The sequence below is a fragment of the Arctopsyche grandis genome, chromosome 4 (assembly GCF_051622035.1).
Source record: "Arctopsyche grandis isolate Sample6627 chromosome 4, ASM5162203v2, whole genome shotgun sequence".
Lineage (NCBI taxonomy): Eukaryota > Metazoa > Arthropoda > Insecta > Trichoptera > Hydropsychidae > Arctopsyche > Arctopsyche grandis.
The window spans coordinates 28,693,438-28,712,037 of record NC_135358.1 but is presented as its reverse complement, the minus strand read 5'-3'; the positions used below and the strand labels follow the sequence as shown (position 1 = coordinate 28,712,037).

The following is an 18,600-nucleotide window of genomic DNA, read 5'->3' as shown; positions in this document are numbered from 1 at the left end:
TATTGCAACCTGTGGTTGCTATTTAGGAACTGTTTATGGAAAAATTCGTAAATATCGGGTGAAGATATCGGTAGTGTCGACGTAGCCAATGTGCATTCAATTTTTTGCCATCGCTGCTTTTTTTTCACATTTTTGCACACGAAACGTAGACTTTGACGACGTTGTTAACTTATTTCAATTTTTGTTTAACGGAAGCTGTCGATATATTTTTTATATTATTATTTTTTTTTCGTGGAGCTTGGCGCCTTTGGTACATTGGTGTTCTGCACCCTCAAATCGATTCGGTGATTATTAGTCCAATGTGAACCGGTCGCTCTAGATCGGTCACACGTGATCACCCGTCACACTAAAACTGGTCACGAGAAAACTGGTCACACCCTAAAATTGGTCACGAGAAAACTGGTCACACCCTAAAATCGGTCAACCAGTTTTCTTGTGACCGATTTTAGGGTGTGACCAGTTTTCTCGTGACCAGTTTTAGTGTGACGGATGATCACGTGTGACCGATCTAGAGCGACCGGTTGTCCTGTGACTGGTTTACATATGACTAGTAGTCCGTTTACCCCTCAAATCACCCCTTAGAGTGGCCCTGGCGATTGCAAATATGTAGTTATATTTCTCAATTTATTCCGGCATCGACAAAATATTTACAATATGTATAAATCAGAAGCTTATTGAAATAAAAATTTACAAAAATGTAAGGTAAATTTTTTTTTAATATTTTCTTTATATCAAGTAATTAACTATATCGTACATTTCGTTATTTCAGCATTATTTGTAACGAAATTTAACGGTATTTCAATTTATTCTTATCAACCAAATATCACTCAAGTGTTTATTTACTGTTCAATGTCATTGTCGGTCTGCTCACGACATTCGTATACCGACAGTTGCCGGTGTAGCTACGTACATATCTGTCTACGCTTTAACTAGTGAAGATCTCTCTTTCCACAAAAGATCATGAAGAAAGTTGTCATATTTGGAGCCACTGGCATGACTGGTCTTTGCACAGTCGAAGCTGCCATCAAAAAAGGTAATAAATTGATTTTATGAATAATTGTGTAATTAGCCTATCCAAATATCTCATCTATACACTTGACCATTATTATTTACACAATATTCACAGTAATATCGAATAAAGTATGCCTTTATATGATTCTACTACTATAAATATTTCTGAAATTTATATATATGTATGTTTCACTTGAAGGTCTCACAACTAGGATATTTGTCAGGGATGAGTCTAAGGTTCCCAAAGAAATCAAAGATAAAGTTGAGATTGTGGTCGGTGATGTTTTGAACGAGGCACAAGTCAACACCGCTATCAAGGATGTTGATGGCGTTGTTGTTGTTTTGGGCACTAGGAATGATCTAAAGCCGACCACAGATATGTCGACGGGTATGAAAAATATCATAGCCGGAATGAAAGCCAACAACGTAAACACTGTATCGGTATGTCTCTCGGCTTTTCTGTTTTACGAGCCCGAAAAGGTGCCGAAGATGTTCGTCGATGTGAATGCTGATCATCAGCGCATGTATGATGCATTGAAAGATAGCGCTCTTAAATATATAGCAGTTTTCCCTCCACATATTGGCGGTGAGTTTGTCATCGATTTTTACATAACTATGAACGAATTTTTATCTAGAATACATAAATGATTAGTCGGAAATGTGTTATTAACATTATCTATAGTGGGGTTTGTCAGATTTCAATCTAAAACTATATATATTCAATTTTTAGATGTTATTATGTAATACATTACATAAAATAGTGGTTTTTATATTGAAATTAAAAAAAATGGAATAATTTCTAGAATAGGAAAATACTTTTTATTGATCACAGTAAATATAAAATGAAAACGCCTATCCAAGTATACATACATACATATAATATATTGTACATCACTTATGATAGAAAAAAACATCATTCAACTATTACATAAAATTTTGATTAGAGAACTATAAAGATATTTATGAATCACTGGTATAATCATATTATCACCATATCCAATTTATTCATAAAACATACTGACCTTGTAATGTACATAATGTGAAACTGCAGATAAAATATTCACTTTATTGAATTTTAATATTCATTTCCATGTAAAAATTATGAACGAATATGTCCATCAATTGAGGAATGTTTGATACCCGAGTATATTTAAATAATATTTAATGTGTATTTCTAATATGTGATATTTATTTATTCAATTCTTTAAAATTTTCGTTTCAGATGCACCAAGCAGTAAATTTACAACCGAGTTTGATAAAAGCCCCGGTAGAATGATATCAAAGTGGGATTTGGGAATATTTTTGATCGATAGCCTAACACAGACTGAATTTCATGGAAGAGTTGTAGGGTTGGCTAATACTGCATAATCATAATTTAAGAAGAAATAAATATGTGATTTTGTTCCGATTCATTATTTCAATTAAATTTCTTTTAATACATCTTTTTATAGTGTTCTATTGATGTTATAATAAAAGCGACTTTACCATATAAGTTTTAGCAGTTTTCTTTGGTTCTACATTCATTTTGATATTTAATGGTGGTGGAATGGGCGGTGCGGTATTCGTATTTAATTTATCGTCAATTTTTAGTTTTGGTATATTTATTTGTGCAATATTATTGACAGCGTTCTGTGCTTGAGGGAAACTACCATAAATTGAAATGGGCTCACATATGTTGTATCCCAATTTCTGATAAAATATCTCTTGTCCCTTTGTCGACAAATGTATCGTTTTTAAATTGAGCACCAATCGGCAATATTCTTCACTCGCTTGCATTAGAAAAGTGCCCATTCTTTTGCCCCGGAGAGCTTTGTCGATGACAACAGATTCTACGAAGCAACTGTCTTTGATGCTCGGTATGGGTGTTAATTTGCAATGCCCGATTACTTTTTTATCACCGGTTAGGAGAACCAAACAAGTGGGCATTTTATCACAAGAAGTTTGCAGACTCAGCATACGTGCAGTTTCACTTCGAGGCCATTCTTCATTGACTAGTATACAACATTGTTTCATCAATTCGGGATGCTGATGCAGAGCAACTACTGACAAGGCTGATTCGTCCAAATCTAGATAAACATAAAATTATTGTACAAAGTGGTCAAGTTCTTATGATGTGTGATGATATTACGAAAACATATAGATTAATGCTTTCATAAATTGATTTTAAAAATTGCAAAGAAATTTTCGTAATTGTGTCTAAGAACAAGACAGAATTAATCAACTGGTTTTAGGTAGGTATGTGAAGCTTTTGTATTATATATAATTTGATTTCCCAAAAGTTGTCAATTTTAAAAAATATATTAAATTTTGGGTTTATCTGATATCTAGCCATCGTTTAAATTACCTGAAAACGGTGTAAAAAAAATAAGATTATCAACTGTTTCCCAAAAATAATACGGTTCGGTGATTATTCTTCAAAAAGTGATCTCGCACACATTACTAAAATCTCGATCACGTAACATCTGGCACCCAAAAACTCCATCAATCGAAATCTCCACACGCGAAATATTGTACTAACAAGAACTCGAGTGTTTATTATTAATGCGCAATAATCCATTTACCAAATAATACACGTATCACACGCTTTTCAATCTAGAATATGTTTTAAGACACGCAATGAAAGCACATTACATACACTTATTTATACAGTCCCAACGCTAGCTGATTATAAAAGTGTTTTAGATTTTATATGAAGCACTTATATAATGTATAGAAAGAAGGATCGACCTATAAAGGAAATACATTTAAAAAAAAGTTCATTCGAATTATCTAGTTAGATATGTATGTCGTAATTCGAAATCTTACAATGGACAATTGCGTTATTTGTATGTGACAACACTGCATTAACCTGTCATTATTCCAGTTAAGTTTGGCGTTTGTACGGGTGCTCGAAGGTGAGGTGTCCGGCTATTCGCCGGATTCCGGTTTTCACTGTTCAGTTTCCGAATTCCGGTTCGAAATCACACAAACAATACGAACCACCGGACCGACTGCGAGCACAATTAACCTATTTTTAGGTGCTTTGCTCTCTTTGCCATACTTTTGGCCGTAAAACTATCTGCTTCGTCTATATTCCATTCAATTTTTTGCAGAAGTTACACTTGTGAATAATTTGATTAAAAAAAAAAAAATAAAGAAAACATGTTACGAATGTCTATCGTCGATGTTGTGCGAATGAATACAGAGTGCTAACAATATTTGAAAAATTGTTGTAGAGATATAGATCAACTATCACGTTGATCAAAATGATGGCTGGACGTATGGGTTCTTCTTCAATAGCCACTGATAATCCACTGGGTGTATCATGGCACGATTCCACTTGGATACCCATCTTAAATCCGACGAATGTCATGGACTACTTTTCACAACGGTCAAATCCATTTTTTGACCTCACATGCAATAACGAAATCATCAAAATGCAGCGATTAAATCCTGAACAATTAAAGTGAGCTCTCATTTTCTCTCAGCATAACACTTTGAATTGTTTATTTACTGTGAACTTTGCCATTTCTTTTAGTAATATGACTGGCGTAGAATATGTATTATTACATGTTCAAGAGCCAATTTTGTATGTGATACGAAAGCAAGTTCGTCACTCACCGACACAAACAACACCTATGGCAGATTACTACATCATAGCTGGTATTATATATCAGGCTCCGGATCTTGCTAGTGTATTAAACTCAAGATTGGTAAGTAATTGAAATTTAATTTGTGATTGTATTCTACAAGTATTTGTCAAAATATGGTTTTATTTTCAGCTATCATCTGTTCATCATTTGCAATCCTCTTTTGAAGAGACTGCTTCGTATTCTCGATATCATCCCAGCAAAGGCTATTCGTGGGATTTCAAACCAAATAAACCAGGTTTTTATACATACAATAAAATGAGCTTGAATATAAGTATGCATTCATCGTTTAACTGCTGCTGAATTTTTTTTATAGGAATTGATCGTGGTGGAGCATTGCGAAATAATGGTACAAACCAAAACAATGGTACCAAAGAAGCGGTATTAGCAGTCCCAAAAGAAGATCCCTCAACTTTATTTCAAAGGCAAAGGGTTGATATGCTTTTAGCAGAACTCGTCAGACAATTTCCTTTACCAACAACACAACCAGACACAAAACCAGTAATATTCTTACCTACAATTTTATCTACATACATGTATACACAATTTTTTTACCAATTGTATGAAATTATTTTAAGCCTAATAATATAACGGTGAAAACAGAAAACCAATCTGATAGAAATCAAGATATTAAACCAACTGAAAATACAAATAGTGCAAATATTACCATAAAACAAGAGCCGGGAGAACCAAATACTACTTCAACAACTAATGGGATAACGACTGTTGCAAATGGACCATCCAGTGGCAATAGCGGACAACTCGATATTAAACAAGAGATGAAACCCCCACCAGAAAAAAAACCAAGACTGATCTAAAAATTATAACTTTTTTTATATTTATGTAGTTGTTTAAATACACGTATTAAATTTTAGCATATTTTAGGTAATCGTTTAAATAATGACTGAAATATTATCTCGTGTTAATAGTATTGATTTCTAACTATACACGAATGTCTATATTCAAAGAATGCCACACATGTAATATTGCCTTAAACAACTTCATTTTAACTTTGAGAAAAATAGCGCTTTGTTTGCCAACCTACTTTTATGCCACTACACTGATTTAAGGGAAATACGAGTGGTTTTATACTATTTATTTTAAGGGAGATGCGAAAGTTTTACGAATGGTGCACTAACACAAAGTACACTACCTTACTGACTATAAATGTTAAGTCATAAACTGTAAGTCATTTGATGCTTAGTACTTTCTTCCCCTCTAAAATGCGAAATCTTTCAGCGCTAAGTTGCATGCAGGGTCGTGGAGTCGTATTATTGTATGTCAACTTAAGTCTCCAATTTTTTTGAATTAAATCCACTTGTCCATCTGCTGCAGGATGACACGTATATGCTGTCCCCTTCACCCCATCTCAACCAATAGCATTTTGTACGTACCATGTCCCATTGTCTATACGAAATGCTATTGATGTCTTCCTACAGCGGACCAAATATATTAAATTTAATAATTTCCCTATAAAAATTAAGATTTTAAATTACATTATAAGTAGGTTCAGTGATTACTAATCAAATGTGAACCAGTCACAGGAGAACCGGTCGCTCTAGATCGGTCACACGTGATCACCCATCACTAAAACTGGTCACACCCTAAAATCGGTCAACCAGTTTTCTCGTGACCGATTTTAGGGTGTGACCAGTTTTAGTGTGATGGGTGATCACGTGTGACCGATCTAGAGCGACCGGATGTCCTGTGACTGGTTCACATATGACTAGTGGTCCGTTTACCTATAAGTAAAATCTTTAAATTACACTATTTTGATGTTTTGTGGCCAAAACCGATTATTTCCTCCATCTTGTAATTTTTTTCTATTCTGATTTTTACTCATTTTTCGTATTGATTTATTTGTGTATGAAATTCATACACATACACTATGAATGTACTTACTTTTTTATTTATAACTATTTCATTGCCAAGAATTCAATAAACTGGGTTACATGTTAATTTTTAGTGATTTTTTAATTCTTTTACTTTTTTATATTTTGAAAATCGCTATTATTTTTACTATTAACAATTTTATACGTTGGCAAGAAAAGTCGATCTTACTAATACCGTTCAAGTTGGGTATCGGTAAATTTTGACTCCACAACCCTGGTATATTAAAAGACAAAAGTATTCATCAAATCCAGAATATTGTTTTCGTGTTAATCGATTTCTACTGTATATACAATTATATCGTACCTATAGACGTAACGGATTAGTCAAAATTGGTACAAGCTTCACTTTGAAACAATTTTTTTTTAATATATGTATATATTCATTTTAGGAAGAAATGTAATTTTAGAAGAATAAAAAAAAACAGAAATTTCATTAAAAATATATTTTATTTATTATCTTTCGTCCAAATTTGACAAATTTTCACTGTGGTAAATTTGAACATTGGTCATGAAATGGGAAAACCATGCTTAAATCTATTATGTACATATGTATCATATATCAAAACAAGTATAAGTATGTAAGTAAGTTTAGTTTCTAGCGATGGGAGCTTGAGTTCTAAAACAATCGCTAACAATTTTCCACTTGTCGCCTTGAGCGGTTATAATAAATGTCTGTTCAAAGGGTCTGTCCTGTCTGTCGTTGGCTTCCTGATAGCGCACGGAGCCGGCCACTTGCACCAGGAAAGTGGGACTGGCGGCCAGAGCCTCGTCCACGACCGGCTGGGCGTCGAGCGTGTTGAGGATGTGCTCGGAGACCGGCAGCTCCAGCAGGAATCGCGAAATGTCTGCGTCTCCTCCCGCCCCGTTGCCGTTCCACACCAGCACGGCGGACTCCAGGTACATTTTGTCGATCAGGTGACGACTCTTGTCCATCTGTTTGTAGTAAAGCCGAGTGAAGTCTTCGGCCGTCGAGTTCGCCTGCTCCACCTTCTTCATCACCTCGGCGTTCATTGTTGCACGTGTTTATTTGTGGAAAGGCTTCAGCACAAACGACAACACGCGTGACATTTAAGCGCGGCGAATGTATTTGATACTCGACTGAAGAGCGCTTATCACGGCCATTAACCATTATTTTTAAATTGAGAATTTCATTACAAAAACATGGCAATATTATGAGACATCTATACTTTGACCGAGTCGTGACAAAATGTAGTCATCTCAAACATGTAAAAACCGTATTTTTCTCACACAAATTTCGTACACATCTTTTTGTGTACGAAATTTTCGTCGTGGAATGGGGCCAAGCTCAAGAAAAAAAAATTTCCCTCTGTTATGATTTGGACGGTTCGGTGATTACTAGTCAAATGTGAACCGGTCACAGGACAACCGGTCGCTCTAGATCGGTCACACGTGATCACCCGTCTCACTAAAACTGGTCACACCCAAAAATTAAAAATTGGTCGAATTTTTCAAATCAAAGATAAATTTCTGATTGTTCTAGTTGTTTATTATAAGTATAAGTCGGAGTACGACCCACATGGGTTGTATGTTGGACGACAATCAACTCCGATTGATTAAGATTACATAGCATAATTGAACCACAAAAATATTTTCAATATTGCGAAAGTAAAACTATATCTGGAAAATAGTTAAAGTTCCTTATTTTTAAAATTGACTACTCTGGAGGGATTTGTATTTCTGTTTAGATTTAAATTAAGGAAAATATATAATAAAACATTATTTTTTCTTATTTTTATTGGTTCGGTGATTACATCCCAAATTCGAATCGTTAACAGGATAACCGCCGCTACGAAAATCGCTCGCGCGGATTTTCTGTTGCACAGGAAAATTGCAGAAGACAGAATTACAGAAAAATGCCTAAATACTCATTTGCTTACCAAAATTTGAGCAGTTTTCTGTACGGCAATTTTCCTGTGCGACGAATTTTTGTAGCGATTCACATTTGGGATGTAACCCGTTTACCGTTTTTATTATGTCGTGAATAAAATAATTCAGAATTTAAAAAAGTATTTGAATGACTTTTAATGTGTTGCCTTTTTGACATATAGCAACACTAATAAACATTCACACGTGCTTTTGACATTTGTCTGTCAATTGAAACTCCTCACCATGGATGATTGTGATGATGACGAAGATATCACCCGAGATTCTACCAAAGCTGCTCGACATGCTTTCAATGTATTAACATTTTATTTTCTTAACTTCGAGTAAAATTTTAATTTTAATGATTATCTTTATATAATAGTTTCTCTTTAATAATGTAACTAAGATTTCTTCAAAGAAAATATGTATGTAAACATGAATTATACATTATTTACGTTTTTATTTCTATAGGCTGGGTATAGAGATGGAATAGATGAAGCAAAGGAAAAAAACCAGCAAGCCGGTTTTGATTCTGGTTATTCTAATGGTTTACAAATAGGGATGGCTACTGGATTCTTCAAAGGATTGCTGAAGTATTTATGCTAACAATAGACTTATTGTAAATGTTGACTATATTACAACTATCACTATATCAATTAATTTAATGTTAATCTTTCAGTGAAATTTCAAACGATTCCAATAATATATTTTCTGAAGATTGCAAAAAGCTTGTGCAATCATCGCGTTTAGATACACTATTGAATGATATGTCAAAGACAAGTTGTTGTATTTGCAATGATTCTAAACTGTCAGATGTGTCTTATAAAGAAATAGAAGATATTCAGAGGGACAATAATAGGAATTGTATAAGCAAATTAATGGAAAAATATTCATTAGCAATAAGTGAAATTGAAATCGATGACTCCGAAATGGATAAAATAAAAATAACGAAAGGTGAAAAAACTTTAAAATCTTTGAAATAGATGTGTTTTATTTTATTTTATTAAATTATAAATACTTCAATTTTTCTTTTAATTATTAGACCAAAAACCCAAACGTTTGCGCACAATATAAAATTGTCATAATTTTGAAAATAAAAATAAAAAGTTAATTGTTTTACAAATCCACGTTTCCATTGATTGTGTCACAATATATTTTTGGTTGAATGCATATAAACGTAATATTTGTGCATATTACAACTGAATTATATAAGGTAAAAGTATAAAATGACATATATAAAGCTTTCTTTTATAGATTACAGAAATTTTACACCAAAAATTAAAAAAAATATGTCATAATTTTGAAATCTAAATACCAATAATGTAATGCATCTCTTTATAACATGTTTTCACAAAAAGTTTTCAATAATAAACCTCTGGTGTGACTTTGTACATGGCTGATTCTTGTTCATTTTAAAATACAACACATTCTAAAAAATTTTCCATATAGTATGACTAACAACCTTGACTCGGTTTAAATTGAGAGTATGTTTGAATTTTTTTGTAAAAATTAATTGTAACCTTAGTAAGAAAACCATGTATATTTTCTTCGAGTTTATAGTTAAACAAATCATCCACAATACTTAAAATGGAATAATATACACGAATCCCAAATCGAAAGTAAATATGTATGTCAACTATTTTTTTTTGCAGCCATTCATGCAAAACGTACGGTATGATATAAGGTTGTGATTACGAAATTAGGCTAGTGCCATACTCCGCCTTTTACCAACAATAGGCTGTTTCAAAAGTCGAATTGCAAAACGACGTTCACAAACGGTTAACTGTTTAACATGGAAAATTGTCTTGTTGAACTCTTCCAACACAATATGAAATTATACAAGAGTGTTGTTAAGCATGCAACTAAACAATGATTATTTTTTAATTGTGTATCTTTCCATAAATTAGAGATTTAAATGTACATAATTGAGGGATCAATGCTCCGTTGGCACTTTTCACAGACAATTGTGTGTAGTGAAAGCGAACCAGTTAGTTTGTTTTGAAGCAGCTTGTCGCGTGCATTGCCTCAGACCAAGCTTATGTACCAGGTGGTAATGTGTAATATACGCCCCTGGCTATAACACCTTCACTCCGGCCATTTATGTATATTGAAAATAAGTTTTTCAAAATTTTCCCAGCCAATAATAAAATTGTATAAAAAAATATTATTCACTTTTTACTTTGTTTAATGGACTTATAAAAAACTTACCAGAGAAATAAAATACTTAAAAAATAATTTCTGTGAATGAAGAAGACAAAGAATTCTTTCGTGTTTTCATTAAAAATCAAAAAATTTAAGTTTCGAGTCTCAGGTTGTGATTGAGAATTCTCGATAAATTTTGATTCTCGTTTCTCGAGAATATTTTATTGTGAAATTTCAAGATTCTTGTTTCTCGAGGAATCGTTTATTAGAATCTCGAAAATATCGAGAATATTTTTAATTTATCACTACATGTTTTTGTTCAATAAACTGACTGATTTATATACTTATTATCTCATAAATAATTTTGTGTAAGTATTTTAATATGTATAGATAATCAGTATTTTTATTTTTTGATCAGTATGTTATATTTTGGTCACAAAAACACGGGCAAAGCCGGGTAGCAACACTAGGAATTTTATAAAATTCTTCGTTACATATTGTTATTTTTTCTTTTCATGCCATATTTTATAATACTTTTTTTAATATAATTTCACTTTTTTTTCTAATAAATGTTCTATTATATCTCTCCATATCTTTCTATCATCATGTCTTTAATAAAGTTATAAACCCCTAATATAATATATGTATGTAGTCTTCCTGTCCTTTTGATTTTTGTATATAGTCGATTTTATATGCTAAAAAAATCACTATTAAAAAAGAAAAATTATACTCAAGAATTCTTGTGAATCTCGAGAAACAAAATAGAAAATCTCTATTTCTCGAGATTCAAATATTCCGAGAATAAAAATGAAAATTCGATTAATATATGTATAAATAAGCTCTACAGACGAATTTTGGGCATCTCATGTCCTAATTTAGCACATTTATTTATTTAATTTATACCACGAAGGCCTAGCACAGGTAACCCCAATGCATCTTCTTGGCCAGAAACATATATTTCGAATCGAATTTCTCTGTATATTTGATACAGCGAAATCCGAGATTGCTAAAAACTCGAGATTTTGCGAGAACATGGGTAAGGTTACCAATTTGTTGCAACCGTTTCAATGGAAATCAGATAAATTGGCAAACTCTGATAGGAAACGATCGATCTGGAGTCAGATATCCAAGGTCAAGAAACCAATGGGACTTGAACCCGTGACCACTCTGTTCAAAGCATTATATGCTAACCACTAGTCTATTCTGCTGGTGGCATACATATTACTCTTCGAATAATTAAATATCAATAAATTCATTTCAAGAAATTGAAGTGAATCGACAAGTTTTATAAGGGATATTTTTTTTAATTCATGAAACATTATTTTTACAAAAAAGTAAGTATTTCACAAAGTTCGAGTGAGGAATGGGTAGGCCAACGTTAACTCTCACCTCAAATTGTAGTGCTAGTAAGAGGGAGAATCAGAAATAAAATTACTGATAACCGAACGGTGAACGTCGTCACACGTGCTCTTACGACCTCGTGCAATAAAATCGTTTGAAATTTGAAATTTTGCAAAATGACCAAGTATTTGTTTTTGCTGGGTGCAATTGTTGTATCTTTTGCTCTAATCGGCAACGCTTTGAAAATTCAGGTAATTTAATTTAAAAATTAAAATAACGTTCCTTTAAGTTTTCCGCATCAAAAATTTCTAATAAACCTCTATCTATCATGTGAAATTAGAAACGTATTAGTGTTGATATAATATACATATGTATTCAAATTTATAATTCTTACTAATTCAAAATGCCAATAACGTATACACGACGACACTTTTGAATCTAGATCAAGTGTAAATTTACTAATGTATTACATTCATGGGCCGTTATATTTGAAAGGGGTGGAAGTCCAATATTCAGTTCAAAAACACTATTTATGTTTGACTTAATTCACAAATTGTTTTCACTTCTTTTAATTTGATATGTCCAGAATCTCGGAAAAGCAGACTAAACATATTACAGGCCACCATATTTTTGAAATATTTTTAAACGCAATTCGACTCGACATTTACTACTAAATATTTCTCGAAATGTGACACTTTCAAATATAACGACTCATACATTGGATATCGCTTTAATCAAAATAATTATGTTCATAGTTTAATAACATAGGAATAATTATAATTGAGAAGAAAGATACTTATATTGCCTTGAATTGCACAATAACGAAAATAAGTGTATTAATATTAGACTCGTGAAAACAAACTTTACAGAATCAATACCGTTATATAGTATAGAGATATCGTAAAAAATGTCATAGTGGTGTCAAATGACGATCGAAGTAAAAAAAGGAATAAGTAACACTTTCGAAAGAAAAAAAAGCGCGTATCAAGAAATTACTTTTACGATATGGTTCTCTAAGAAAATATATATGACTATTGTTGTGCCCGATGAAATATCATCGCATGGGTTATGGCATATCAAGTTATTAAATAAATAAACTGCCACTTCCGGTTGAGGGATGCTTACCAAATTTTATACACAACTTGCTATTATGCTTAAACTTTTAGATATGAAATTTCAGTTCAATAAACCAAAAGGTTTCTGAGAAAAACATAAAAAACCTCGATTTTCTAGAGTAAAAGTACTACTTCCGGTTCAGATAAAAATATTTAAAAAATATAAAGTTATAAAAATTATTAATTCTAGTACATGTAAAAAAATTTCAGTCCGATTCAGTTAGTGGTTTGGGAGATAATTCCAGTCAACTTAAAAATTTGAAAAAAATTTACATCGTGTCGATAAGAATTTCATTAACCGATACTGAGTTTCAGTTCGATAGGACTAACGGTGTTCAAAAAATCCCCAAAATACACAGACACACACATTTTTTTCTAGATCATGATACGTGATCAGTAATCGATTCTGAGTTCGAATCAGTCAAAATCTCGAGTTCGAATTTTCGCATGATCACAAAACTTCATCTATTGTTACTACGTACATAGATAAAGTAAAAAAAAAATTAAATAAATGTGTCGGCTTGTGTTCGATTCCCACGCGGTCGTATGTTTTTCAAATACAACCGCGTGCGAATAAAAGTAAAGCTTTTTTAAAAGCTTCGATGTAATTTAGTTAATTCCATATATTTCCTGGGCATATCCCAGTTACTTTAGTTAGTTTTGAAATGCGTAAAATTGTTTTTAATATTACAATCCAGCACGGAATTGTGACTGCTAATTTCATAAGTTCTAATTTGAATGCTGCACGAATTTTTCCAGCGGTTTTAGTTGCACAATTTAATTAAACAACTATTCGAGTACATACAAGTTGTTTGTTATTGTACACAGTACAATACATATATTACATTTTATATAATTTCTTATTGTTTTAACTAAAATTGAATGTACCGTTCTCTTAGCCACACCAACAATTTTATCAGTATGAAGAACAACCGCAGCAGTATTATAAAAAGCCATTGAGGGAACACGAAAAGCCACAGGACCTCAACAAAGTTCCTGGATCTCCGGGTGTAGATTATCCCATATATCACTCAGTACCACACACTAATTTCCACTGCGGAAACGTTCCCGTTCATCCTGGAATGTATGCTAACGTTGAAACTGGATGTCAGGTTAGTTTGATGATTTAAGGTCTGTTCATACCTATCCAGCACGACCCGTATCCTGCAGGTGTCATGCAAGTGCGGATAGTATTCTTTGGTGCATTATATGGACGTATTCATACTCCATTCGCGCATGCGCATTTACGCATTCATGCGCGTCCATATATAATGTACCAAAGAATACTATCCGCACTTGCATGACACCTGCAGGATACGGATCGTGCTGGAAACGTATGAACAGACCTTTAGTCGTAAATAAATATTTGACCACTGTTATCTATTGTATTTAAATCGATCGAATTGCAGGCTTATCATATTTGTCACGATGGTCGTGAGGGTGATCAGGGAGCTTCGTTCTTGTGTACTAATGGTACACTTTTCAATCAACACATTTTCGCATGCGATTGGTGGTACAACGTGGACTGTGCGCAAGCTACTTCTCTTTACAGGTGAAATTAAAAATCCATTCTATGTAATATATATGTTTATTTCTTTCTTTGTATATCAATTTTTACTTTATTTATTACAAATCAATAAATGGTAACTCATACATAGTCATTTCCCATTAATAACTTGTTTTCATATCACGCAATATTTGACGTGCAACTTGATATAATAGCAATATAATATGTGTTTCCTTTTCAGTCTCAATGCTGACCCAGAAAAGAATCCGTTCGTTCCAAAAAAGAAACCAGAAGACGAATTGAAGAAAAGTCTTCATAACGATTACTATTGAAAATATTTCACTACCGAAAATTTATGTATTTATTGAAATTTATTTTATCTTTGTAATTTATTATTTTTTTAAATAAAATATTTTATCATATTGAAATCTATGGTGTTTTTATATCAAGCTCACTGTGAATATTCAATTAAAAATATTACTAAGGCAAAAAAGCATACAAAAAATTTAGTATGTACTTTAAATTCAAGCTATAAGATTTATCACTTCATCGAATAAATAAATTGAAGCTGGAAGTGGAATCGATTAGTTTCATTAGCGCGGAATCATCTTTATTCTACAATCTTTAACATTTTTTTAACATCGAAGGTATTGGGTGAATGAATTACGAGTGTCATTCAATCTACCGTCAGAGTCGTTCTTGTTATTGATCTTGATTGATTGTTATCGATATTGATATAATATTTTCCGTGAATTTATTTCAAACAATTATCAGCAATGAATTTTTTCGTACTACTGCATGTAAAATATTTACATTTGCACTTATTAATTAGGTCTGTAATAATATCGTTTTTGTATCTTTGTTAGATACAAAAATTAATAATTAAGTTTCAAAAACAAAATATACATAAAATCTAGCTTTAACTAAATAAAATAAAATACTATAAAGGATGTTATGAAGCTAAGTGCAAGGCCTTAAGAGGGCTGTGCACCCGAAACCTTAATTTTGTTACCGTTCCTTTCTTCGATATATATATTGAGTGTATGTATGTATATATTGAGTGAATGCGACACTATATATCAATATATATATATATATATATATATATATATATATATATATATATATATATATATATATATATATATATATATATATATATATATATATTGAGTGAATGCGACAGTGGCGCTTCGACCAGATAAAACGTGTTTTAAATTGACAAAATCGAGGTTTCGTATTCTACTATTTTCTCCTCCAAAACTGGACCAATTTTAAAAAAAATTTCATCATCGGTATGAGAAAGATATTTTCTGTGCATCTATTGGCGTATTTTTTTTAAAATCGACCGTTAAATAACCACGCTAGACTCTTTTCGTGGGTGTAAAAAAGAGGCGATTTTATAGATGTTTGGCGGCTCCTAGCTCCTATAAAAAATTATTAATCAAAAAAAATAAAACGATAGATGCATATCCATAGCATATTAAAAAATAATTTCTCTAGTGCCATAATTGAGGTAGGGAGAAGTATAGTACGTTTGTATGGACAAGGCGCTGCTGTCCAGCCCTCTTAAAGGAATGAAAGCTCGTATCATTTAGAACATGTTGCTTTTAAAACCATGAAGCCAAGAAATGAAACTCAAAATTACCACAATGAAAGTGAGACGAAGGACGCAAGCATGCATTTGAACATAAACAATAAATTATGTTGTGGCGGCTCAGTTATACGACATGGTCGAGTTTGGTTGCCTTCCTGCGAGTGGGGACCAACCCGGCTGGGTTCGGAGAGCCACTACTCACTCTGTCTTCAGCTGTCATATAATAAACACGTGCATTAACATGCCAGTCGTCTCATTCGTTCATCCTCCATACTGGTGACCCCCGACATCGAGCCACGCAGCCTCGATCAATTTCAACATGCCGCTCATCCCTGCCTCGCCGAGCCAGGCGGGAAAGCTACCCGCCGCGCCCCCATCGCCATCAACACAGCACGCCGCGGCCCGCGGGTGACAATAAACGAGCAGACACGGCTACCTACCTACCTACCTACCTGGAGTCCAGCCACAACGTCGATGACAGGTGCTTAAAAAAATGGGGGAGCGAATGAGACGACGATCTTGACAGCTGGATGTGGAGTCATGCGCGATCCACTACACATAGAACGGTCATCCAGCACCACAAGATTCATCACACACCACCTCAGCACCATCATCATCATCATCATCAAGGCCCCGTCCGTCCCCACGAGCGTCGTCACGCCGAGACGGGCGGTAGCGCTACAACACCTCCACGAGCCACAACGACTCACAGTCCAGCTCGGAGTATCATCAACCACATCGATGCCCCTGCCGCCCCCGCCGCCCCACCAACCGACATCAGCCTCGGAAGAGCGGCGCCGCCGCAGCATCGCATCGGCGCGACCATCGGACCAGCCACCGTCCTGCTCGCGACGTCACCGCCCTCGAATCTACCGACCATTCAGGGCGGTACACCTACACAGCGGATGACCCACGTCAACAATTTTTTTTCTCCCCACTCAATAATTTTTTTCTCTTTCTTTGTGTAACAATAATTTTTTTTCTATTGTAAAATTTGTTTCTTTGTAATTTTGGTATCGCTGATGCTGGGGGGGGAGTGATGTGGCGGCTCGCTAATACGACATGGTCGAGTTTGGTTGCCTTCCTGCGAGTGGGGACCAACCCGGCTGGGTTCGGAGAGCCACTACTCACTCTGTCTTCAGCTGTCATATAATAAACACGTGCATTAACATGCCAGTCGTCTCATTCGTTCATTCTCCATAATGTTAACAAAATTTTTGTTTTATTTGACATTAGAAGTTAAAATTAAAGCCACTTGTAAAAAGCCTTTGTTCGGTGCGCTCCTTCAATTACATAGGTTTTTACATCCTAATTCTGATAACTGGCAAGATATCTGCATGAGTGATACCTTAAAAGAAAGGGCAATAAGCAGGCATGTTTTTAAAAAGGTTTGACCTCTTAAGGTATTCAGTTCCTATTTGACAAATTTTTGAAAAATTATCTTGTCTCATATATTTTTCTGTTGTTTGTTTTCATTGGATTGAATAAACATTAGAAAAACAAAAAAATAATAATTTATTTACATACCAATTTTAATTTAGGCAGTATTAGCTATTAACTGCGAGATTTTGGTGCTTTTTCTAAAAACTTTTAAAATTAAAGTAATAAAAAAAATAAGACTTTAAACTGAGGTATGTGTGGCTCAAAATGTTCTAAATGATATGAGTTATCATCTCTTTAAGGCTATGGAGGATGAACGAATGAGACGACTGGCATGTTAATGCACGTGTTTATTATATGACAGCTGAAGACAGAGTGAGTAGCAGCTCTCCGAACCCAGCCGAGTTGGTTCCCACTCGCAGGAAGGCAACCAAACTCGACCATGTCGTATAAGCGAGCCGCCACATCACTCCCCCCCCAGCATCAGCGATACCAAAATTACAAAGAAACAAATTTTACAAAAGAAAAAAATTATTGTTACACAAAGAGAAAAAAAAATTATTGAGTGGGGAGAAAAAAAATGTTGACGTGGGTCATCCGCTGTGTACATAGGTGTACCGCCCTGAATGGTCGGTAGATTCGAGGGCGGTGACGTCGCGAGCAGGACGGTGGGTGGTCCGATGGTCGCGCCGATGCGATGCGATGCTGCGGCGGCGCCGCTCTTCCGAGGCTGATGTCGGTTGGTGGGGCGGCGGGGGCGGCAGGGGCATCGATGTGGTTGATGATACTCCGAGCTGGACTGTGAGTCGTTGTGGCTCGTGGAGGTGTTGTAGCGCTACCGCCCGTCTCGGCGTGACGACGCTCGTGGGGACGGACGGGGCCTTGATGATGATGATGATGATGGTGCTGAGGTGGTGTATGTCTTGTGGTGCTGGATGACCGTTCTATGTGTAGTGGATCGCGCATGACTCCACATCCAGCTGTCAAGATCGTCGTCTCATTCGCTCCCCCATTTTTTTAAGCACCTGTCATCGACGTTGTGGCTGGACGTCGGTAGGTAGGTAGGTAGGTAGGTAGCCGTGTCTGCTCGTTTATTGTCACC

At 34.4% G+C, this 18,600-nt stretch overlaps 6 protein-coding genes across 8 annotated transcripts; 4 read left to right on the top strand and 2 right to left on the bottom strand.

Moving 5' to 3' along the window:
- The first annotated feature begins 470 nt into the window (after positions 1-470).
- On the top strand, positions 471-2,526 carry LOC143911107 (flavin reductase (NADPH)). The gene is made up of 4 exons (XM_077429851.1): positions 471-697; positions 770-1,033; positions 1,211-1,597; positions 2,234-2,526. The coding sequence occupies exons 2-4, from the start codon at positions 961-963 to the stop codon at positions 2,377-2,379; spliced, it is 606 nt and encodes a 201-aa protein (XP_077285977.1). The 5' UTR covers positions 471-697; positions 770-960; the 3' UTR covers positions 2,380-2,526.
- On the bottom strand, positions 1,806-4,076 carry Naa80 (N-alpha-acetyltransferase 80). Its single transcript, XM_077429849.1, has 2 exons — positions 3,860-4,076; positions 1,806-3,077 (listed from the first exon to the last, which is right to left on the bottom strand). Exons 1-2 carry the CDS (start codon positions 3,864-3,866, stop codon positions 2,476-2,478), a joined length of 609 nt encoding a protein of 202 aa, XP_077285975.1. The 5' UTR covers positions 3,867-4,076; the 3' UTR covers positions 1,806-2,475.
- Positions 3,849-5,666, top strand: MED6 (mediator complex subunit 6). Of its 2 annotated transcripts, none has more exons than XM_077429844.1 (6): positions 3,849-3,905; positions 4,227-4,456; positions 4,529-4,703; positions 4,773-4,878; positions 4,957-5,141; positions 5,219-5,666. In XM_077429844.1, exons 2-6 carry the CDS (start codon positions 4,257-4,259, stop codon positions 5,456-5,458), a joined length of 906 nt encoding a protein of 301 aa, XP_077285970.1. In that variant the 5' UTR covers positions 3,849-3,905; positions 4,227-4,256; the 3' UTR covers positions 5,459-5,666. The 2 variants fall into 2 exon arrangements, with proteins under 2 accessions (XP_077285970.1, XP_077285971.1); XM_077429845.1 differs by having other exon boundaries at positions 3,868-4,028; positions 5,219-5,522.
- An 827-nt stretch (positions 5,667-6,493) lies between these two features.
- On the bottom strand, positions 6,494-7,628 carry Nxt1 (NTF2-related export protein 1). The gene has a single exon (XM_077429854.1). It carries the CDS (start codon positions 7,541-7,543, stop codon positions 7,121-7,123), a length of 423 nt encoding a protein of 140 aa, XP_077285980.1. The 5' UTR covers positions 7,544-7,628; the 3' UTR covers positions 6,494-7,120.
- Positions 7,629-8,611: 983 nt separating this feature from the next.
- On the top strand, positions 8,612-13,999 carry LOC143911108 (uncharacterized). 2 transcript variants are annotated; one of them, XM_077429853.1, is made up of 4 exons: positions 8,612-8,731; positions 8,888-9,009; positions 9,096-9,370; positions 13,914-13,999. In XM_077429853.1, the coding sequence occupies exons 1-4, from the start codon at positions 8,663-8,665 to the stop codon at positions 13,937-13,939; spliced, it is 492 nt and encodes a 163-aa protein (XP_077285979.1). In that variant the 5' UTR covers positions 8,612-8,662; the 3' UTR covers positions 13,940-13,999. The 2 variants fall into 2 exon arrangements, with proteins under 2 accessions (XP_077285979.1, XP_077285978.1); XM_077429852.1 differs by lacking the exon at positions 13,914-13,999 and adding an exon at positions 9,459-9,806.
- Positions 13,941-14,853, top strand: LOC143910813 (U-scoloptoxin(01)-Cw1a-like; the record flags this gene model as incomplete). Its single annotated transcript, XM_077429410.1, has 3 exons — positions 13,941-14,126; positions 14,424-14,566; positions 14,763-14,853. Coding segments are annotated over 3 exons (420 nt in total), but the record flags the coding sequence as incomplete, so codon positions are not given.
- Between the last annotated feature and the right edge of the window lie 3,747 nt (positions 14,854-18,600).